This window comes from Saccostrea echinata, unplaced genomic scaffold (assembly GCF_033153115.1).
Source record: "Saccostrea echinata isolate AGI-Se365-2 ecotype Australia unplaced genomic scaffold, CSIRO_AGI_Sech_v1 ptg000037l, whole genome shotgun sequence".
In the NCBI taxonomy this organism is placed as follows: Eukaryota; Metazoa; Mollusca; class Bivalvia; order Ostreida; family Ostreidae; genus Saccostrea; species Saccostrea echinata.
In genome coordinates, this window is record NW_026889786.1 from 2,095,001 (window position 1) to 2,119,355 (window position 24,355).

At 33.7% G+C, this 24,355-nt stretch overlaps 2 protein-coding genes across 8 annotated transcripts in view; one reads left to right on the top strand and one right to left on the bottom strand.

The window, feature by feature from the left end:
* LOC133200180 (ELAV-like protein 1) overlaps window positions 1-956 on the bottom strand; it is a 15,242-nt gene extending 14,286 nt beyond the window's left edge. For 5 of the 6 annotated variants that reach the window (XM_061335967.1, XM_061335966.1, XM_061335963.1 and 2 more), the window contains exon 1: window positions 687-956. The gene's annotated coding sequence lies outside the window, so the exon portion shown is untranslated. Of the gene's footprint in view, window positions 182-686 lie in introns of those variants that run through there. The other variant, XM_061335964.1, reaches the window with a different exon arrangement.
* Window positions 957-1,411: 455 nt separating this feature from the next.
* Window positions 1,412-24,039, top strand: LOC133200248 (cytosolic carboxypeptidase 6-like). Of its 2 annotated transcripts, XM_061336065.1 has the most exons (13): window positions 1,412-1,441; window positions 2,197-2,322; window positions 4,471-4,595; window positions 7,840-7,934; window positions 8,479-8,695; window positions 8,806-8,935; window positions 9,181-9,295; window positions 10,138-10,246; window positions 10,453-10,655; window positions 18,939-19,051; window positions 20,762-20,936; window positions 21,398-21,446; window positions 22,277-22,379. In XM_061336065.1, exons 1-12 carry the CDS (start codon window positions 1,417-1,419, stop codon window positions 21,441-21,443), a joined length of 1,479 nt encoding a protein of 492 aa, XP_061192049.1. In that variant the 5' UTR covers window positions 1,412-1,416; the 3' UTR covers window positions 21,444-21,446; window positions 22,277-22,379. The 2 variants fall into 2 exon arrangements, with proteins under 2 accessions (XP_061192049.1, XP_061192048.1); XM_061336064.1 differs by lacking the exon at window positions 21,398-21,446 and having other exon boundaries at window positions 22,277-24,039.
* The last annotated feature ends 316 nt before the right edge of the window (window positions 24,040-24,355 follow it).

The window sequence follows — 24,355 nt, forward strand, 5'->3', positions numbered from 1 at the left end:
GTTTTCCACCATTCTTTGTGACAACCGACACTAGTGAATTTGTTTCGGAAGCACAAAGAATTTATATTGAAACGAGTCTAAACAGTTAAGATCGATAGTGTCCCAGAGGAAATTCTTTGTCAACACCTCCAGATGGTCCCGTTAACCAATCAGATTGCTAGACGAGGCTAACGGCACGAGCGACATGTCACCGTGACGAACTAGAGACAGTAGCTACAGGAAAGGTGATATTTTAATTCAAACACAGAATACTTAAATATACATGAACTTGTTATCAATGAACTAATACTTCACCACAGTGCTTTGCAATTTTTGAGACATATTTTGACTAGGCCTAGATCTTACAATCTTAAAATATATTGGGCACGTGCCGGTTTCTACTGTCGTGTGTATGGCATCAGCTACAACGACAATGCTAACCCAGTTAAATATTCATTTCTTTCCATAAAATGCAAACTACACGTTTTATTTTATCTGACCTTCATAAACTCAGCGATATCGATATCGTGAAATTCCAGACACATTCCAAAATGTGCTTTCCAACGAGCATCCATGATCATCTAATGTCTACTTCATGATCATCCATCCATATTCAATAAATAAGCAGTTAGATTATGAAACCTGTTATTGCTTCTTTTAAAAAAAAATAATACAATTATTTATACTCAGCATGGCATTAATCTTACCTTAAACAATTTTCTTGTTAATTCAAACAATATCCACAAGAACCACTAAAACACAGCTCGCACAAAATCCATCAAGATCAATGTTGATGATGTTGAACGGTATCTCTTCGTTAAAATGGCGAAGCCTGGTGTAAAACGCTTATTCCTATACGTTTGAATTTTCCTGGCGATAAGAATGGAACTTATTTCAAAATAATGTTTAAATGAAATAAATATGGTAAAGGAATTTAGGAACGCTGCTTCCACACAAACTGAATCCTACTATTGATGAGAAAGAAAATAAACGTAGGAATATATAGTTAATTAAGTGATACGTCACAGAATAATTATCATATATTTTATGTAATGTCATATGAAGAATAAAAGTTTTAGTAAATTAGGCTATTTATTTTGAATTGAGAAGAATTGAGTCGAAATAAGACCGCATTCAATAGTTGTTTTATAAAATAAATAAAAACTATTTTTTTGTCGGATTCATTTTATGCAAATTAGGTGACATTAGTCTGGTGCATGCTTTGAAATAAATATATACAAGTTGTATGTGTTCTTTTATTAATGAATACGTTGTATTTTGAATGGAAGTTTATTTAAAAAAGTAATTATTTTTTTCTTTCACCGACAATAGCTAAATTTCCCATGAATACGCACGGGAAAGTTACAAAGCTGTATAAAATTCTGTTTCTGACCTTTAACCTGAGAATAATAAATTTACTGTAAGAATCTTGGGAACATGGCGGACAAGAAAGGCGACTCTGGTTTGTTTACAGTTGCTTAGTTGCATGATACTGCTAATTTTTTTCATTTTTGAAGCTATGTTGTACATCTAACTGGATTTAATTTAATTAATTGATCCCTCTAAAACTTTACGAATTGGGTTCATGGCACATGCAGCTAATGTGCCCTTGTTTCATGCATGCAACAAGGACACTGCTAGTCTAATAATATTAGTAATATGCAATGCTGGATATAAAATTATGTTTTTACTGAACATTGCAATATAGTTAACCTGTAGTACTTAACTAAGCAAAAAAGAAAAGAAAAAGAAAGAAACATTCATGATATGACTTTATATGTATCCTACATCAGTTAAAAAAATTAAACCACTAATTTTAACTTATCTGAACAGCTGAATATGCATGTATTTATACTGTACATGAATGTCGAAATTAAACTCAATCTGCAATTTCACAGTACTTTATTATTTTTTTTTTTTTACTATGTTGATTTCTGTTGAAATATGTTCAGTTCCAAAGTGTATACAACATTCAGAGCAGAAATGAACAATAATTAATGATTAACTGAATATTTTTTTTTTATTTAGCATGGAATATTCATGAAACTTGTAGTTTTATATCTAAAAATCTGATTCTTTCATCCTGTTACAGTAAATGTACTGTTGTTTCTATGCTATTTATGCAGCAGTGAAACCATTTCATTTCTCTGTTGTGGAAACCGAAGCCATGTGTGTATAAATTTATACAAAATAGTCTTTGTTCCCTCCAAATCACAGGCAGTGAAACAGATAGTACAGATGAACCAGTTGTTGGGAATGTCAACAAATTTGCTGTTGTTCCACCAGGTTACACAGGCAGACCAAAGAAAGGACATCTAATTTTTGATGCCTGTTTTGAATGTGGTAAGTGAAAAAGGAGTTATTCTTTATTATATTCCCACCTTATTCTTTCCTTACTGTGACCAAATCAGATATCATTATAACTTTTTAATTTTTTTTTTATTAAAACTTAACTTGAGAATCATTTTTTTTTTAAAATCAGAATAATAAAAACTCCGGTTACACATGCCTATGATTTAATGGTATTCTCCATTGCATTAGCCAAACTTGCATCAGGGTTCAGGGGCTTCTTTTTAGCTCACCTCAACAAAGTTGGGGGTGCTTATGTAATACCCTCGACGTTGGCGTCCCAGGTAAGTACTTCTTTGTCCTATATTAATCAGAGATGCATGGAGGATGCTTCTAGTGTGTTTCATTCTACCAGTCAAGGTTTCAGATGCTGCGATTTCAGCTAAAGAATGACCAGGTTAATGTTTTTGGAGCAGATTAAAGTTTTTGGTGCAGGTTAAAGTTTTTGGAGCAGGTCTCATTTCCAAGTAACTATAAGCCCTATATTAACCAAACTTGCATGGATGATACATGTAAGGATGCACACTACTGGACTTGCTTCGGATGCTGGATCTGACCTATATTGTCCGGATGAGTGACCAGGTTAAAGTTTTTGGAGCAGATCTCATTTTCACATAACTATAATCCCTATATTGACCAAACTTGCATGGATGATGCGCTTCTGGACTTCCTCATATGCTGGATCTTACCTTTATTTTCTGGATGAGTGACCAGGTAAAAGTATAAGCCCAATATTGACCAAACTTGCATGGATGGTACATCGAAGGATGCACACTACTGGACTTGCTTCGGATGCTGGGTCTGACCTACATTTTCTGGATGAGTGACAGGGTTAAGTTTTTGGAGCAGATCTCATTTCCAAGTAACTATAAGCCCTATATTGACCAAACTAGCATGGATGATACATCTAAGGATGCACACTACTGAATTTGCTTCGGATGCTGGATTTGACTTACATTTTCTGGATGAGTGACCAGGTTAAAGTTTTAGATAAGTCCATTCTCAAGTAACTGCAAGTCCTATCAGACCAAAATTGCATAAATGTTGCATCTAGGGATGCACACTACTAGATTATTAGTTTAGTGTGGGACTTTGCCTTAAATTACTTAAAGACAACATTCGATGAGGTGAGCTCTGCAATCTCTGATTACCTATGTTTTTGACCTGTGAAAAAAAAAAAAAACAATAATAGAATTTCAGTATTTATATATCTTTACAGGGTTGTCCCTAAGAATTGAAATAGCAGAGGACATTAAAAAAGTAGAAACGTATATGTATATTTATATATATATTAAGGATGGCAATTTCTAACCGGTTAACCGATTACTCGGTCGAAACGATGGCAATCGGTTAGAAAATCTGTAATCGGTTAGTCAAAAAAAAAATTAAAATATATGTAAAATTAAACGCAACATTAATCTTCTTAAAATTCATTTTCAAAAAAGAAGTTCCTGCTTTAACGTTAATAATTTAGCGTTTTCACATATTTATTTAAGCTGATTTGGAAGTAATTATGGCTCTCCGGATTAAAATAGTGGGGTAATTGGTTAGTCTATGATGTGTAAATTACTGTTAAAACACCATGTCGTTACTCCAACTGTCTTGTAATTCTTTAATAATGATAATCACCGTTGAGCACTTTGAATTGGTGTGTGTATCTTTTGCAGTTAAAGCAGGAACTTCTTTTTTGAAAATGAATTTTATGTCACACAAGTTCATTCTGTTATCTGTTAAATTAAATTATTCAACAAACATTGTAAATTTGATTATGGTGACAATGAAGAATGAACTTGTGTGACATCCACTCTGGAAAATTATCCACGATTTTTCAGGCGCGTTTCATGGTTTTTCTGATTTTTTTCTTGTGTATTGAAATAAAAATATATGCATGTAGTTTTCTGACCAAAAATAAAGACAAATAGAATGTTTTTAACTTCTTACATCATTTTTTTAAAGTCATCTTGTGCGTAGGAATAGAGCTACTTGAAAAAAAAGTCAAGAAAATGTTTAGTTTGATACAATTAACCGGTTAATAGGTCGGAACGTCTTGCGGGTAACCGATTAGCAATTCTGTATTCGATTGCCATCCCTAATATATATATATATATATTTACATGAAAATGTAAATTTTATCTTTTATAGGTAATCTTGGAAGAGTGGACTATATTACAGAATATGAATATGACCTTTTCATCAGACCAGACACTTGCAATCCACGCTTCAGAGTGTGGTTCAATTTTACAGTGGAGAATGTCAAACAGGACCAGGTTATCCACTTATTTCTCAGCTTCTCCAAATGTTCTCAATTTTTTTAGCTCACCTGAGCTGAATGCTCATGTGAGCTTTTCTAACCGAAAGGTGTTCAACTTCCCTCTGTTGTGTGTTGTCTGTAAACTTTTCACATTTTTGACTTCTTCTCAAGAACAACTAGGCCAATTTCAAACAAACTTGCCACAAAGCATCTTTGGGTAAAGATGATTCAATTTTTTAAAAATTAAATTAAGGACCAAAACATCTTCCAAGGGGAGATTATTAAGAATTAATTAAATTATAATGCATCTTCTACTCAAGAACGACTGGGCCAGAAGAGATGAAACTTGTATGAAGCTTCATAACATAGTGTAGATTTAAGTTTTTTGAGATAATGACCTGGGGGGGGGGGGATCTTTAAAAATGTTCTTCTCAGGAACAGGAAAGCAATGATTTTCATGTTCATATGGAAACATCCTCAATTAGTATATATTCAAATTTGTTCAAATCATGACCCCTGAGGATGGTTTGGTGCCGCAATATGTTTTTAAAAATTTTAAGGAATGCATAGAAAAAATCTTTAAAAATCTTCTCAAGAACAGCAAAGCCTTGAAAAGTCATATTTATATGAAAGCATCATCAGGTGGTGTAGATTCATGCAAGCTTCTTGAAGTCATGTCTCCTGGGGGGTTGGGTGGGGCCACAATATGTGATCAAAGTAGGAATATATGGGTATGTACAGCCCACTAATACATTTCCCATAGGCGACAATGTTAATGTTTTCTCACACAGCTCCTCCCCTAATTTTCGTTGAAGGATGGGACACCCCTCAAATGAAAGCTTGTCAAATTCTCTCTCATTGGTTAAAATCTCGAGGTGGCATGTCAGATTTGTTTTCCAGCAAAATGCACATGTTCGTAAAAACATCTAAAAATGAAAGTAAAAGTAGGGTAATTCCCAAAGTCAGGGTATGCAAATATCAAACAATTCAATTCCTTTCCTTTCAAAGTTAACACAAAAATGAAAATGGTTTTGAATGTGGAATTTTCTCTTCTTTCATGTATATCAAGCATCTATAGTTCAGATGACCTACTTATTTTATATACTGCTTGAAAGTTAAGGACCTATTTCGTTTTAGTGAACTACTTTCTTCCCCTACCGATTCTAATCATAATAAGAGGTATGTACCCATATAGGGAAAAAAAATCTTCTGATGAAGAACAGCAAGGCAATAGTGACTCAGGTGAGCATTGTGGCCCTTTATTGTGGTGCAGGGCCTCTTGTTTTTTCAACTATTTGATCTTAACTTTAATTTTTGTGTCACCTGCAGAGCAGAGGGGCACTTAGGGATCACTTTACTAGCCGTCTGTCTGTACATCCTGTTCAGTAGACCTGAATAATCCACCTAATCTCCAATAAATCACATACAATATATATGGTATTTGCTTCTTGACCACAGTTATCTGGATACAAACCATGCCATCTTCAAACTCTTGTAAATTTTTGTTTTGATGCAGTTGTGACATCATCGTTCAAAGTATTGAAACTCTCTGAGAAAAATTATTAAAATTAACACTTTTATGAAAAAAAACAGAATGTTTTTATATTGATTTTAACTTAAGAATGTTTTTCTTACATTTCTTAAGTTCTTAAAATTTATTTTAAGAGCTGAAATCGATCTTGAAATAGATACACTTTTACAGAAATTTTGCTTTGTCTGAACATAAAACACCTTAGCATGAAGAGTTATCGTTCTTTGTAATAAACTTAAAATTTATTCCTTTTGTACAACATTTCATATATATACTTCTGGTGACCGTTTCACTAACAGGTCATAGCTCGTAAATGTTTGCCAGTAGCTGAAGGCTCAAGTGAGCTTTTCTGATAAATTTTTTTCTGTTGTTTTAAGCAGTGTCATTGTTGTCTTTGTCATGGGCTTTGTCGTTGTTGTAAATTTTTCACAATTTCTTCTTCTTCAGCCAGACTTGGCACAGAGCATTCTTTGAGGAAGGGGATTCATAGTGTATATTCAACTTTTTCAATTCATGACCCCTTGGGGTAGGGTAGGGCCACAATGGCCGATCACAGTTTTACATAGGAATATATACCCTATATATATATATAAATTCTCAAGAACAGCAAGGCCATGATTAGCCATATTTATGTGGAAGCGTCCTCAGATAATGTAGATTCTCAACTATACAAAGGAATATATGGGGGGATCTGCCAATTGTTTTGAACATATTTTATTGTATAATTAATACAAAAGGAATTGGTAACAAGTTCTTACAACTTAGAAAAACCTTTCCCTGTAATATATACAACAATTATAATTATAGTGATTGTCGAACATACAAAATATTTCAAAGACACTTATTAAAGGTTCAAAATTAACAAGTCTATAATGATGCATGTATATAATAATGAAGAACAGCAAGGCCATAGTTGCTCATGTGAGCCTTGTGGCCTACAGGCTTTTTGTCATGTATTTGGTGTAGATATGTTGCTTCTGTTCAATTTTCCCCCAGAATTTGGATGCAATACCTTATCTTTGGTTCAAACATTTGATGATTGGTAGAAACATGACATGGATGCTCTCTATCTATATTTCAGAAACCTTTCCTCCATACAAATTAGTTGCACATCATTTTTATCAGCAATATTAATGCCAATACTAATGGCTTATATTGATGCCAATTCATTCAATTTGATTCAGAAGCAATACAGACACATATTGTCATCAGCGATATTACTGTGCAGAGGGACTGTAGTATGAGCTGGGAAAGTTCCATATATATATTATCCTATGATATTTATGTAGGGCAACTGTAAATATATGCTGTAATCTGATGTTTCTTATAAATGTACATCTTGTCATCCCAGAGCAATGCCAGAAATAAAAAAAAAATGAAGAATTAAATACAGTCTTTGACAAATGAGGTGCTGCTTCAGTTTGATTGGGGGGGGGGGGGGGGGGGGGAGAAAGCAATTCTTAAAATTTATGTTTTATCTGTGTACAACAATTTTGATTCTTAGGTACATATATACCCATTATAACCTTGAGTGCAATGACTTTGTTGTCATCAGTCTAGGCAGGTAACATAACTCCATTTATTAAGTCAGCTGTATTTGATGAGATGTCGTGTCAGTTGCATTGCAGGTAGCTGTTCACTGTTCTTAGTGAGTCACGTAGAGTATGGCCGCATTTGCAAAAGTGATTAAGCTTTTTTTTTTCTGAATTTGATTTTTTTTCTTTTTCAGAGAGTTATATTCAATATTGTCAACTTCAGTAAAACTAAATCCTTGTATAGAGAGGGGATGTCACCCTTGCTGAAATCAACAAGCAGACAGAAATGGTAAGTAATGAATGGTCTGTGGTTTAGTTTATTTTTTGAGACTAGAGAAAATGAAAGTTTGTTTTTGACTTAGTCCATAGAATATCACAGGATTCAATATTTGTTGCATGCAGGCCCAGTAAATGGACCCAGTCCCAATTGAAAACGTACCCCCCCTCAAAAAAATTAGGTTGTAGTTCCCCATAGACAAGCAAAGTGAATTTTTCAGTGATATTTATCAGAAATCTGAATTTTAAGATTACATGTATATAATAGTTCACAAAGGAAAGACAGCATACATTTTAAATTGTCTTCATCTCATAATGAAACGATCTATTTTGTCAGTATTTCCCCACTTTGCCACTATTTCAGTTTAAAATTCCCCATGTTAAAGATACAAGATCCTGTACCAATAGGGTCAATTAAGCCTTGTATCGAAATATATCTTTAAGTAATAGATTATAAAAAAATAGAAAAAACTGAAGTCATTTGTTTTTGTTTTACAATTTGTCTGAAGAGCCTCTGGTTACATATTGACTGAATTTTGATGTATTATTTGGAATAGGACAAGGATACCTGCAAAGCACGTGTATTACTACAGATGTCCAGACCACAGAAAAAATTACGTCATGTCATTTTCATTCTGTTTTGACCGTGAAGACGATGTTTACCAATTTGCCTACTGTTATCCGTATTCCTACACCCGTTTGCAGAATTATCTAGATAACCTTGAAAAGAAAGGAATGGACTTTTTCCAGCGAGAGCTGTTGTGTTTAACTGTGGTAAGAGCATCTGCTGCAAATTTTTTTTTTTATTTTAATTTTGATTTGGAAACAAAATATTTGGCCTTTAGAGGACAAGACCAAGATTTGGATATCATTTCTTTGAACAGCAACAAAGAAGACTAGATTTGATTACAATCACTCATCCTGACAATCTGGAAGCAGAGGAAACCAACCGCATTGTGTTTATATCGGCTCGTGTTCACCCTGGGGAAACCCCAGCCTCATACTGCTGTCAAGGTAACTCTATTATTGTAACAGCTCTTATCTTTCTTATTTTGGAAATAAGATTTAAACAAAGAACTACTTTTTTATTATATATTTCATCACATCACAGAAAGAAATAATGCAGAATTTTTACTTCTAAGCGGAGTACACTGTTTTCTTGATTCAAATTTTGTCAGAAATTACAGACATGTTTGCATAAATTTTAGCAATCATATTTTTTAATTCAAACTGGTAAATGAATTTAAATTTTTTTGCAGGATTTATAGATTTTCTAATCAGCAATCATCCAATAGCCAAAATCCTGCGAGAACATGTGGTATTCAAAATAGTCCCAATGCTAAATCCAGATGGTGTTTATTTAGGAAATTACAGGTATGTTTCATATACATATATGCCATATTGTGTGTAGAACAGATCAAGATTTCTTTTTTTTGAAATCATAGTACTAAGGTGACTTAAAATGAAAACTTGATGTCCATTTTCTCTGTTGTCTTGCATAAGTGTTAATTACTGTAAAGCGGTTCTCTTTAGTGGGTTTAAAATTTGGTGTTTTGCTTGCTCAAAGGTATGCCAATAATTTTAGCGGAACTTTTTTTGGCGGACACAGAGTTCCGAGACATTGCAAAAGAGAGGAGATTCGTCTTCTAGATGAGTTTTCAGTACGTTTAATGTACATTTGAAAACAGATTTAGGCAAGAGTTTGAGTAAAAGCAATACTAGGTGAAAGATGTATTTTTAACAAACGACTGGCCAAGGTTATTTTTCTTGTATACAGTACTTATATGCAAGGGTGCAAATTTAGCGATTAAAATTTTAGCGGCCCACTTCAACACCACTAAAATAAGCCAAAGTTAGCACCCCTCTAAAAATTCCCGCTTTACGGTACTTTAATTACCATAGGATAAAAAATAAAAGAGGGGCCATTGAACCTAGAACTTTTGCTCATAATTGTGTTTGGAAAACAACTCTGTGTATAATGAAAACAAGGGTATGTATAATTCACAGTCAAAATTCTCTATAATGAAAACAAGGGTATGTATAATTCACAGTCAGAGTTCTCTATCTCCCACTTCACTGGGCTGAGAAAAAATTTCAAATCTAGATATTCAGGCTAAAAAACTTGAAGAGAGTGTTTGGGACTTCAAACTTACTTTGACATATTCTTGGTATTTGAGATACTGAAGAAGTTCAGCTGTATTTAAATCTGATTTCAGATGTTCATTAATGGGTTTTGATTTGAATCGACATTGGAGTGAACCGTCACCGTGGGCACATCCAACATTATATGCTACCAAAAATCTCCTGATGGAACTAGATCGCAGTGTAAGATCAGTATACCACTCTTAAAAAAGGAGAAATTTCAATGTTGTACATCATACATAAGCATGATAAATGTACTCTGACAGAAAGTCATATTTTGCGTTGTATTCACAGTTTATATAGATACTGAAGTGTATGTCCTTTGATGTATTATGTATAAAATATAATGTATGTTAAAAGTAATTCTGATGTTTTTAATTTGCTTTCAGAAACATTCAATTGACTTTTTCATAGACTTACATGCACACTCGACATTAATGAACGGTTTTATGTATGGTAACACTTACGATGATTTAGAGAGAGTGGAAAGACACTCCGTGTTTCCCCGACTTTTGTGTACCAATGCTGAAGATTTTTCACTGGCAAACACAAATTTTAACAGAGATGCTGTCAAAGCAGGGACTGGGAGAAGGTAAGAATTTGACCCCCATATAGGATTTGACCCTCTTGCTCTTAATTTGGACTGGCCAATCGTGCAACCAAGTAAAGAAAGTCTGGTTGTCGGGATAGATTTAGGGTTACCTCAAGAAATGTAATATACAAAATAGATCATGTATTGACATGTTTCTTCTGTAACATATTAAATTGAAGTCAAAATTGGTATAAATAGTTGAACAAATCAGGAGGTATTTAGATGGGTCCATAATGGACAACATAGATTAAATCTCATCTTCCAACAGAAAGTAAAGTGAAAGTGATGACAAGTTTTGAGTCCTGTCCTCTTTTTTGTGTCTCGAGTTAAAGTCAGGAACACTTTTTTTCCCCCATTTTTAGCTCACCTCAACGAAGTTGGGGGAGCTTATGTAATACCCTCGGCATCGGCGTCAGTGTCCTAGGTTAAGGTTTTTGGAGCAGTTTTCTTTTCAAGTACTTCTATGGCCTATATTAGTCAGAGATGCATGGAGGATGCTTCTAGTGTGTTTCATTGTACCAGTCAAGGTTTCAGATGCTGCAATTTCAGCTAAAGAATGACCAGGTTAATGTTTTTGGAGCAGGTTAAAGTTTTTGTAGATTCCTTATTTTACGCGAGTACTTATTATGGCGAAATGACCCAAGGGCGTCAAATCGCGAGAATAATAATTTGCGAATGGTTGATTTATCTAGAGATTTTACATACATTAAAGCACCATATTTTGCGAGCGGTGCTTCTCGCGTAATTACGCGATAATTTATTCCTCGCGTATATTTAGGAATCTACAGTATATTGACCAAACTTGCATGGATGATACATCTAAGGATGCACACTACTGAACTTGCTTTGGATGCTGGATCTGACCTACATTTTCCGGATGAGTGACTAGGTTAAGGTTTTTTGGAGTAGATCTCATTTCCAAGTAACTATAAGGCCTATCTGATCCAAACTTGCATGGATGATGCATCAAGGGATGAACAATCTCAAAACTTGCTTCGGATGCTGGATTTGACTTACATTTTCTGAATGAGTGACTAGTTTTAAGTTTTCAGATAAGTCTATTCCCAAGTAACTGCAAGCCCTATCAGACCAAAATTGCATAAATGTTGCATCTAGGGATGCACATTCCTAGGTTATTAGTTTAGTGTGGGACTTTGCCTTACTTAAAGACAACATTCGTTGAGGTGAGCTCTGTAATCTCTGATTACCTATGTTTCAGTAACCTTTTGGAACCATGCTTCTTAAAGCATGTCAATTCTCCATTTATCATTAAGTAGGCTGATTACTTGTAAGAATGTCCTTATAGTATTTTGGGAGAAGAATAAAGGTTTCAATTGTAACAGTTTGATAAAAAGTGTATATCACTTCATAAAATGGTATGTATAGCGTTAACTTATGTATCACCTTTCAAGGTGAGAAAGAACAAAAGGACTGCTTAAGGAATTATTCTGAAGAGGTGTCAGACATTTTTACCAAGCTTCTATAGTTTTTATCCATCAAAATAAGCATGATATTTTTTGCCCCCTAACCCTCTATTTTCTAATCATACTGTATGCATAATTATTTTGATTTGAATTTTGCACCTTTTGTGCTGAGATTTGTCTGCTAATTCAAGTCTATGCTACTATACATTTAAATTGAAGCTTCTCAGGTTTGGCTTCAAATGCGCTATTATATGGTAACACTAAGCAGTTAATGACAAAGTTTGAGCTATATATTTTGTGGGCCATAATTTTTGTTTGTTTAAATTATTTTGATTCTGTGTAGTTTTGATAGTTTTCTGAAAAAATTATGAAGAAAACATGATTTTCCAGAAACATCATATATCTCAAAAATATGCTACCTAAGTAATAATTTTCTTTTATATCCCTTGAAAAGTTGGGGGGGGGGGGTTATATAGTGATGGGGGTGTCCATCCATTACACTTTGGGGTAGCCATCTCTTATCTGCAAATCCTCCTATACCACTGAATAAAATTTAATGAGACTTCACAGAATCTTTATTACATAGTGCCATTGTGCACCTCCTGTTTTATATTTTGATCAGTCAGATATTTGTGGTTTCCCATAGCAAAACATGGACACTGTATTTTTCTGTAATTTTGGGGGTACCCATCTCTTAGCTGCAACTCCTCCTATACCACTGCATAAAATTTAGTGAGACTTTCACAGAACTTCACAGAATCTTTATTTCATAGTTCCTTTGTGCAGCTCCTATTTTAAGTTTTGATCAAACAGATATTTGGGGTTTCCCATAGCAAAACATAGAGTTTGCCATTATAGTTATACTCATATGGGAGTGGGAGGTATCAATTTGTGAGTTCCTTAATATCCATGAAGTCTGTATGTCTGTTAAGATTTGCAGTAGGCAGTAAGTATAGATTACTTTTTAGCTCACCTGAGCTGAAAGCTCAAGTGAGCTTTTCTGATCATCTGTTGTCTGTTGTCCATCTGTCTGTCCATCCGTCTGTAAACTTTTCACATTTTCAACTTCTTCTCAAGAACACTGGGCTAATGTTAACCAAAGTTGGTTCAAAGCATCCTTGGGAGAAGGGGGGTTAAATGAAGGGCAAAGTCCCCTTCCAAGGGGAGATAATCAAGAAAAGACAAAAATAGGGAGGGGTCATTAAAAAATCTACTTCTCGAGAGCTACTGGGCCAGTAAAGCTGAAACTTATTTGAAGCTTCCTGATGTAGTGTAGATTCTAAATTGTTCAAATCATGGCCCCTGGGGTTAGGTTGGGGCCACAATAGGGAATCAAAAGTTTACATTGAAACATGTAGGAAAATCTTTACAAATCTTCTTCTCAAGAACCACTGGGCCAGAAAAGCTTAAACTTATGTGGAAGCTCCTTGAGGTAGTAAGATTCTATATTGTTTAAATCATGGCCCTAAGGGAAGAGTGGGGCTATTATAGGGAATCAAGGTATAACAAGGGGGAAAATCTGATGAAAAACAGCAGGGCCAGTGACTCAGGTGAGCGTTGTGGCCCATAGGCCTCTTGTCATGCCTTAAAGTCATACATTTGGACAATTCTGCATATATATTTCTGGGATACAAACATAAACTATATTATATATGTATTAGAATTTTTTTCCCCAGTGATCATTTTCAAGGAGTGGCTAAGGAAATGAAACAGATTGCCATGGTGATTGAAATTGTGGATGTCTGAATATGTCACATAAAAAAAGTTACTTTAACTATGTATCAATTGGAGCTGAAATGTTTTCTGATTTGACTCTAGTATGGAGAAATTCCATTTGTTCTACACTTGGTTCCATTTTCCTATAAATGGACCAAATGATGTCTTTGAATTTTAGGAACCCCCTATGAGGAACCCAGGAGGAAATCTGAGTAAGCAGATCTTGTCAATATTTCATATATTCATGCCGTTGTTCGGCCACAGATAATTCCCTGATGCGATGGTATTCATGAACCAGAAATCAATATCCTTTTATGTGTTTTGACCATAAAGTGTAATTAGCTAAAAAGCGATGTGATACCCTTCAGTTTTCCTAAGTATCAGTTGCTGCATCCATAAAATTTGAAGCCAAATCTTAGTTTTTATGAAATTACCTTAGCATCTGGGTGATAGTAGAAGGTTAATATTGTATGGATTAGAAAGGTTAAAAGCCACTAATCAGAAAGTAAACAATAAAAGGGGGGTCTACGACTCGATTTCTTTTATACTTGGTAGAAAAATAAAATCACGTTCAATTTTGCCAAAAGAATGGTAGAAAAAAAGCGCAAGCAAAAACTTGATATACTATGCTGTTTTTGACAGAACAATAAATAAATAATGAGAAAAGCCCACAGAAAGAATTACATTGACGTCACTGGTTAAGATACACAGACAAAAATTGGTTGTATATAGTGATGCAATTTCTACAACAACTTTAACAAGCTAATTGACTTTTATGTTTTTCCTGTAATCATTAATTGATGCCAGAACATCCGATACTAAGAGTCCTTAGATTTTACGAGATAAGAGTAATGATTTTGGTCTTTTTTATTCTCTAAGTGTTCTCCCTTGGATTTAATAATTTATGATATGGTCTAGCATGATAGTCCAAAGTATTTGTCTAGATTGTGTTTTATCCTTGAGGCATTGTATAATGATGGATGATATTGAACACTTCTTTAGAATGGTATATATTTGTCTAGTAAATCATATTTTACAGAGTGCAGCTATGGACTCAGATCTGAAGTAAACATTTTTCACAAAATCAGATGCTTGAAATATTGTTAAGAGTCTGTCAGTTTACACTGGTTAATTAAACCTTGGTCAGAACTATCAAACATAATTGAAAATAGAAATGTCAAATTGGTCAAGAGTGAAGGTCAGTGCTTGATGTAAGGCAAAGGACATACCAGGTAGTAAGAGGTCAAAGGTTAACTGATTGGCACCCCAACAGCATCATGTTTGACAAGCCATCTTTTTAAAATAATGAAAATGTCATCGTATTGCAAATTACTGCTAATTGTTTTGTTAAAACACTTTATTCCCTTGTTCAAAAAATTTACTTTCTTTATTTTGCTTGATATGTTGTATAAGAATAAAATGTACATTCAGTATAGAAGTAAAATGATTGAGAGTGCAGAGAAGTCCTAACAGTTTTAATGGGTTTGTTTGTATTCTGTAAAATTGTTACCCAGGCAGGACACCCAGAAATCTTCTGTGTTCTATATACAGAATAATCAATGAGAAAGTATTAGGAGGTCAGTGGCACATGGGCATAAAATGCCTGTGTTTGAATATGATTAAGGACTCTATTTGTAGAAATTATAATTCTTCAATTACAGGTGTCTTTATGACCATTGTTTGGTGTCAATTATAGTTGCTTTTCGCTGTGTTTCATGTCAGCAAAGAACTGGGCTAACTAAGCAGTGGTTTAATATCGGATATTGATTAGCCAGTAAACCCACACTGTAACACAGGATGGACAGTATCACATAATAGAACAGAAATTCCTGCAGTTTCCGCTTTAATTGCTGTTATTAAACTGTTTAAATGTGATTTTTCATAGATTTGATCAATATGCTTTTGTCAGGCACTGTGGCTAAACCAATATTTGAAATGGCAACATCGATTTACAAGTTTGCATACATGCTAAAAGCAATTTTTTCTTGGAAAATGTTCATGCAACTTGATTAGTTTAAACGTCCATTTTTTTTTTTTTTGGCTAGGAGAAATTATTACACAAATACAAAGGAGTGTTGCAGTAGACCATCCTTTTAACTTAGAGGAAAAGAGAATGAAGCGATTAAAACAAATACTGTCTGCACTGTCTGACCGTATTAGAATATTGAAATACATATTTTTTTAAAGTTGGTGTGATTCTCTCTTGAAATAGTCTTTTTACTTATCCATTAGGAAGTTTACACAAGTCTTTAAATGTTTGGGTAAATTTCATAATATCTATCACATAATTATGCAATGTTAGGTAACATCTGAATCCTAATTTGAGGTACCTGGTACTTCTTTTTTTTTAGGGGGGGGGGGGGGGGGAGTGATGTTTATGTTTAGAAAATGTTTTTAATAGGTTTGAATATACTTGATAATAGTGTTCTTGTTATTTTCTGGTGAAATTGGGGTGGAAGTCCACTTTTTTTTTAAACCAGCATATGGGTACAGTGTATAGTTCTTAAAATATGAGCCATACCTATCAATACATCCCAGAGCTATTCACATGCCTGTAATGCAGGTAACATATATGTCAAGATTTCCTAATCTACCAGCATCTCTTGTTAATTACCTACAATTATCATTATTCATGAATGAAACATGATGTCACAGTGAAAGGATGTGACGTCATGTTTGACGTTAGTTTCTCGTGATCTACTATGCATCTTTATCTAAGGTCATTGAGTGCTTTCATACAGACTTGTTTGTTTCTCATGCAATGTTGCTGAGAATATTTACATTTTGACACTGTCATTCAAGATTAGTGTTTGTTTCCCCCCAAAAATTGTACATGCCTCATTTGGTCATAAGATATTTGAGCTGTTTGTTTTTACTGAATGCATAATTTACATCTAAGTTAGTAGATGTCTGTCTATCTGTCTGCTTGTGGTATTGTAATTTTTCTATTTTTGATTGAATTCATGCATGAATGCAATGCCATTTTACATTCATTTTTGGCTCATTCAGTGAATTACCTTTTTTTTTGAGATTATATATGTATTTCATATATAGTAAACAGGTGAATTGGAAAATATTAAAGATCATTTGCAATATACATGTACAATTAAAATAAAGGAAGGCCTCTCATGGATTAAGATAATTTTTAGACATATAGCAAGTGTGTATATCATAGCCTTTTACGCATTGCTGTTGTATGTTTAGTTATTAATGATTAGAAATAAAAAAAATTGACATATTTTAGTATCATGCTTGTAAATATCCCCCCCCCCCCCCCCCGGGATTTGCAGAGTTATTAAATGTGCTGAAGCAAATAAAAAATGCTGATTTGAATGCTTACTCTTTGAAATGTGTACAAAAGATTCTTTTTATATAAAATAATGAGTTCATGAGAAGGTTTGTACATGCCAGACGTCATAACTTATTCATTTCATATGTTGAATACTATCATTTAGTAAATCGAAAAAACATTTAAAAAAAAAAAATACGGGGTCATCCGAGATTTGAAACCCGGACCTCTCGCATCCAAAGCCAGAATCCTACCCCTAGACCAATGAGGCACTTGTCATGTTATACAAATCAAAAGCAAACAGTAGGTCACATACACATGTATATTTTCAGGTTCGATATTGTCAAAAATTTACACAACACATGGTATCTAATTTAGCCCACCTAAACAGTTCTAATAGATGTAATTAAAATACAAAATCCACCGACAATCTGTATATGTAACAACTCTCCACATGCTTCTGTGCTAAAAATAGTGTAATGCGACTTTTAATACTGATAATAAGTGTTCATACTAATAATAAGTGTTAAATACAAACAGAATGTATGAATTAACGACCTTGACCTTTTGACCTCAAAATCAATAGGGATCTTCCTAAGGGATGTGATATAAAGTTTCATTGCAAAAGCCCAAAGGCTTCTCGAGATATCATGTGGAAAGGAAAGTGTTAAAAGAGACAGAATTTATTACCTTGACCTTTGACCTTTTGACCTCAAAATCAATAGGGGTCTTCATTAAGCCATAGGGAGTTGTTATGTAAAATTTCATTGCAAAAGCTCAAAGGCTTCTCAAGATATCATGCAAAGATGAAAGTGTTACAGACAGACAGAAAGAGGGACGGATGGACAGTCAGACCCAAATTAATATCCCCCACTTTTAGTGAAAGCAGGGGACAATATGGCATTTGTAATTTTTGCTGCCTGCAGGGCATTCTTGGCATTAAGACATATCTAGTTGTTTTCATATATATTTTGCTTAACCAAACAACCAACCAAGTTAATCTTATATGGATGATGTCAACTACATAGTTTCAGTTTATAGACATGTAGACATTGTGGTTTATTGAAGAAGGACTAATCAAAGACATTTTTAGGTCAAAGGTTTTGAAAAACTTGAAGCTAGCTGCTCTTCTGATAACCTTTCTTAGACTGTTGAGACTACATTAAAGTCTTGCATCCATTAACTTGTTATCATATACCAGTGCTCTCATGTTATAACACTCTGAAATGCCATGAAACATATTCTCAGGGAATACAGTTGAACTTCGGTATCTTGAACACTGATACATGTATCTCGAATACCATGGATATGTTGAAGTCATTTAGAAGTCCCAAACACTAAAGGTATTTTACCCTGATATCTCGAATCCTTGGATATCTTGAACTTGTTTCTTGGTCCCATTGCGTTCACAATAGCGAAATTTGACTGTAGTTGGTTTTACTGGCACTGAGCATCAAATGTCAGGAGTTGGTAAAAAACCAAGTTTCTACTAGTACTGGAACATGAACTAGGGATGTTTAGTGTACTGTGCTGGCACACTAGTCAACTGAACTATTGAGAACTTGATAAAAAAACTGGTAGTGAGGCATCTACTAACAGGTTAATCAATATATTTTTTAGGTCCTAACTTCAAAGTGTTCCAAGTACCTCCCTTGCCCATGAAGAAACAAGTCCACTGATTTAACACCTTTATATAAATGCTAAATGAGACTAAATTTTTAAAGTGATAAAATGTTTATATTGCAGCCAGCAGCTTTGCTTAAGTGCATTTAAATATTCTAAATTAAGTTTAATATAATGTTATTTTATGTTTGCAAATTAATTAAATTCTTATTTTCTCTACAATTATTGCAGAACACTGGGAGGATGTTTGGATGAGAATTCTCACTGCTACACATTAGAAGTGTCTTTCTTCAGCTATCAGACCAATGCATCAAGCCAGGCTCTGCCATACACTGAGGAAGGATGTATCCTTTGAAAAGTCATACAGTCAAAGAAAGATAACTCTATTATATATATTGGGTAAAGAAGAAATAGTGCAAAAATCTTTTGAACAGTTCAAAATTAGAAAAGAAAAAAAAAAAACAAAACAAAACACTTTATTCACAGTGCTTTGAGCTAGGGCACATCTTGTAGTCAACATTTGTGTATAGACAATTATTTGGATCTAGACTAGATGTGGGTGTTTTTAGTTCACCTGAGCCAAGTGAGCTCAAGGCCCAAGTGAACTTTTTTGATTGAAGGATGTCTTCGCCATCCATCTGTTGTCTGTAAACTTTTCACATTTTCGATTTCTTCTCAAGAACTACTTAACCAATTTCAACTGAACTTTCCACAAAGCATCCTTGGGTAAAGGGGATTCAAGTTTGTTCAAATTAAGGACCACAGCCTCTTTCAAGGGGAGATGATTAAGTATTAGTGAAAATTTAATGGCATCTTTTAAAAATCTTCTTCTCAAGAACCACATTTGTTCAAATCGTGATCCCTGGGGTATAGGGTGTGGCCACAGTAGGTGATCAAATTTACAAAGGAACATATAGGAATTAATCAGTAAAAATCTTTTTCCATAGGACAGTAAAGTCCTGATCAGTCATATTCATATGTAAGCATCCTCTGGTAGTGTAGATTCAAGTTTGTTCAAATCATAGGGTGAGGCCAAAATAGGTGATCAAATTTTTAACATAGGAATATGTAGAAGAAAAAACTTTTAAAATCTTCTTCTCGAGAAGGACAAAGTTATGATTAGTCGTACTGATAAAGGAATATCTTCAGGTTAGTGCAGGTGCAAATTTGTCCAAATTATGAACCATTGGGGTAGGGTGGGGCTACAATGGGGGAAAGTTTTACATAGGAATATACAAAAATCTGACTTAATCTTTAAAAAAACTTCTCAAGAACATGTAAGTTCTAATTTGTCATATTAATTTAGAAGCATCTTCAGGTAGAGTACATTGAAGTTCGTTGACATGACATGAAAATCATGACCCCCTGAGAGTAGGGAGGGGGCACATTAGGTGATCAAAATTTTACATAGGAATATGTAAAATAAAAAACTTTGAAAATCCTCTCAAGAACAGTAAATTCCTGATCAGTCATATTACATGTTATTTGTAAGCATCCTCAGGTAGTGTAGATTCAAGTTTGTTCAAATCATGACCCCAGGGGATAGGGTCAGGCCACAGTAGGTAATCAAATTTACAAAGGAATATAAAGGAATTAATCTTTAAAAATCTTTTTCTCAAAAACAGTAAAGTCCTGATCAGTCATATTAATATGTAAGCATCCTCAGATAGTGTAGATTCAAGTTTGTTCAAATCATGGCCCCTAGGGATAGGGTGGGGCCAATAGGAGATCAATGTTTTACATAGGTATATATTGGAAAATCTGATTAAGAACAACAGGGCCATAGCGCTCATGAGCATTCACAATGGCCCATTGGCTTTTTGTTTGTTTGTTGTACACAATTTATACCTCTGAAAGGAACAAGGGCATTACAGTGATAAGGTTTGATATCCCCCTCCCAAATTGTGACCTCAGCCTTGTCATGTAGGGACATATTAATTAGATTCTACATTTCTTTTTGTATCCTTGCTGTTCTTCTTAGAATTACTCTTTTTATTAAACATAAAACTCAAATGTTTTGCAAAGTTAAATTAGTTTTCTTAACCAAATTTCAGATATGAAACTTGGCAGAAATCTAGCAAGAACTTTTCTAGATTACTACAAGTTAATTAATGTAATCAGTGCTAAACCCAGCAGTAGTATAGTACCTAAGCCAGGGCGATTCAGCATCCGAGACCGGCAGGCAGAAAGATCAAACACTGACCCTCCCAATGAAGGGGGAGGATATCGGTAAATGAGTTAATTTCCTTTTTTGCATGCTAAAGATTTAAAAATTAGCTGAAAATTTTCAGATGTATAATTTGATATAAAAAATCTTTCTATCACATTGAAAGCAATCGAGGATTTTGTAATTTGTAGTAAAACCAGATGTGATGACTATTTTTGAGGTATAAATTCAATGTTTAAATTAAAAGTATTTGGGGAAACTGTTGGAAGGGGAAAATTCACCTCTGAATATAAGGGTTTGGGTTTTAATTTTACTTTGGAATGTGGATTTAGGAATTTTTCTTTGGTATATGGAATAATGAACTCTTATGGTGAAAGAAATAATATTTATTTAGATATTATTCATATCATGATTGGGCATTACTTACAACTTATGAAAAAAGGATCTTGTAAAGTGAATGCATTTTCAAGGGAGACAACTGAGATATGTGACTACTTACTGGTATCTATATACTTCTATATAGGTTTTCTAGAGTTAAGCCAGCAACCTTCTCTTACTCAAAACACTGACAGGTAAAATTTCTAGCAGGAGGCCAGTTCTCCGTACATCATAGCTATTTTGTTGAACATAAACCTCTCCTCCTTAAAATGGTGTATTTTGTTGGAATGGGTACCTTTCTTTCTTGTAGTTCCTGTTACACAAATTGATGTACCATATTTATCCTTGTTAACTAAAAAATCATAACATGTCTATGAAATCTTGAGTCCCGATATAAAACTTTGGTAGAAACATCACTTCTCTTCCTTTTTTTTCTTTTGCATACTCATCTTTTCAGATCGAAGTTTGTTTCGTCACCTATACGATTGACAGTTTATTTTTTAACTTTTATTTTTACCTACATTTTATGAGCTTTTATAACAAAGGTTATGTGTGCATGTTAAATTAATGCATAATTTTTAAAAATTAAGACAAATACATAGACTTGAAACTCCACCAACTTTATAAGAGTAATATATGTAATAACCTAGTGTAGTCGCACAGACCTGGACAAAAATGCCTGGTGAGTAGTGAGCAATGTGTACGGCAGTCTTCCATCTTTAATATTACTTCGATATTTTAGATTTTTTATTATTTTTTTTACTTGAGCACTGTATTATGAGTATGTAATAGCTCACACATAACATTTTAAATACAAATAACTGTCTATTTACCATTTCCAGTGTAACAAGTATATTTTTGTTCTGTTGTAGCACACTTAACCACAATGTGGTGATGGTTGAAATATGATTTCAGTGACCAATATAAAGACTGAATTTTTTTTTTCTCAATTTAATCTGAAAATGTTCTGTTTTATTTCAATAGATAATATTTGATTGTGACATACGATATTTTACTCTTGTAGATTTGAGGATCGTAGCATTCGCAGGTCATACCAAAGAGACTTTAGCATCAATAGCAGCAATGCTTTCTCAGAATCTTCCTCTTCAATTCGTCTCCAACTGAAGGAAAGTCGACGATATTGATACTCCTTTAATAAACTGACTGTTTAATTCCACTCAAAATGATATTGACAGTGTCACCTGATTTATAATGATTAAATGTCAAAGGTAGCAGAAATTGCTGTGCATGCCAAGTCACATTGTTGATCATTTTGAAATAATGGGATTATTCTGAAATTATGGGCATAAAAATGATATGCAATCTGACAATTTTTTTTGTCATGAACAATGATGTTACATTGAATTAAATGCCATTATCATGAGGTATTTTTGTATAACCACGATTTGTTGTAAAACTGTAGATTTTTTTTTCTATATAATAGAATGTCATTGGACTGTGATATATATTTATGTCATATTTATATTTTCTATGTGGCTGTCCATAGATTATGGATGGCCATATAGACATTGTTATTTTACACTGAATAGTTTTATTTAATGTATTTGAGGACAAGCAAAACATGTACACGTTATATTTTATGTTGTGCCAATTTCTCTGAAACAGTTGTATGTCAGTGAGCTTTCAAAACAATTGTGATCAAACTTCAATTTAAAGTCAGTTAAATGTAAATTTTAAACTTACCAATCATATTCAAACAAACTGACTTATGTCAAAAGACAAGTGCTCTATAAATATACATGATGGCACTGTTTCTGCGATTTTTTTTTCTCATGAGTTATACATGTAGATGTTCTCCAAATCTTTATTTTATAATTGCTCAACTACTTTGACTGCATGCAGCAAAAATTTTACCTGAACATGATTATTTTAACATTTAATCAGATCATATGGTCATGAGTTATTTGTCATGGAGTTTACAATATATTATATAGAATTTCATATTTTTATTTGACTGGAGGAGCTTATGCATATGCATGTTATATGTATGGCATCTGCCTGTTTGAATACAATTTTTAAAAATAAAACACCTCCTACAATTTATGTTCAGTTTGAATTAAACCTGATACATATGCAGTACATCAAGATTTTATATCAATACACAAGTATCTACATATATGAAACAATTATTATAATCTTTTTTATATGAGCTGGCAGAAGATACATGTTTCAACCAATTTTTTTAAATTTTCAGATTCACATTGATAATCAAAATGCTACATTTGACAGGATGTGGAATGTTGGGTAATTTCTATCAGGCTATGGAGGGTCAGCATGGCCAATAATGATACATGTACTTCAATTGTTTATGTAGAAATAAAGTGAGATAAAATAGACACTTGAAATATTTCAGGAATGTACCGGTACTCAAAGTTTTTCAGTTGTATTATAAATACATGAATTCACATTTGTTGGGTTTTAAAATGCATGTAGTCACAAGCTGAAGTATTTAATAACCCAACTTGTTCAAAATGTCCACAGATACAAATCCATTTACCCTGTAATATTCAGTTTATACCCTCTTTTAATGTTGAAGAATGGTGTTACTGCTGTTATTTTTAAAATGTTTACAATTTATGGGAAATAAAAGAAATTTAGTGAGTTTATGATTGCATATTCCCTTTTTACAAAGACTTTAGTCCATACAAGAACTGCTACAGTCTTGACAGAGACTTCTGGTTATTTTTAGATTGTTGATAATTGTCTCAAGGAGGCATAGTTTGTTGAATGAATGGATGTTTCACCAATAAATATAGTTTATTTACATTTTGTTTTCAGATTGTTTTATAACTAAAGGAATTATTATCCCCTTTATAACAGAGTTGCATGGTGATGTTATTACATGCTGCTTTTGAGTTGGCAAGGACACAGATCTCCCCTGCAGGTAGATTGATTGATTGTATTTTGTTAACGTCCCTCTCGAGAATTTTTCACTCTTACGGAGATGCCACCACTTGCCGGTGGAGAGCTGCAAATTTTGTCCTATGCTCGGCACTTATGGCCATTGAGCAGTGAGGGATCTTTTTCGTATCGGCACCTACTCCGACGTGGGACCTCGGTTTATACGGTCTCATCCGAAGGA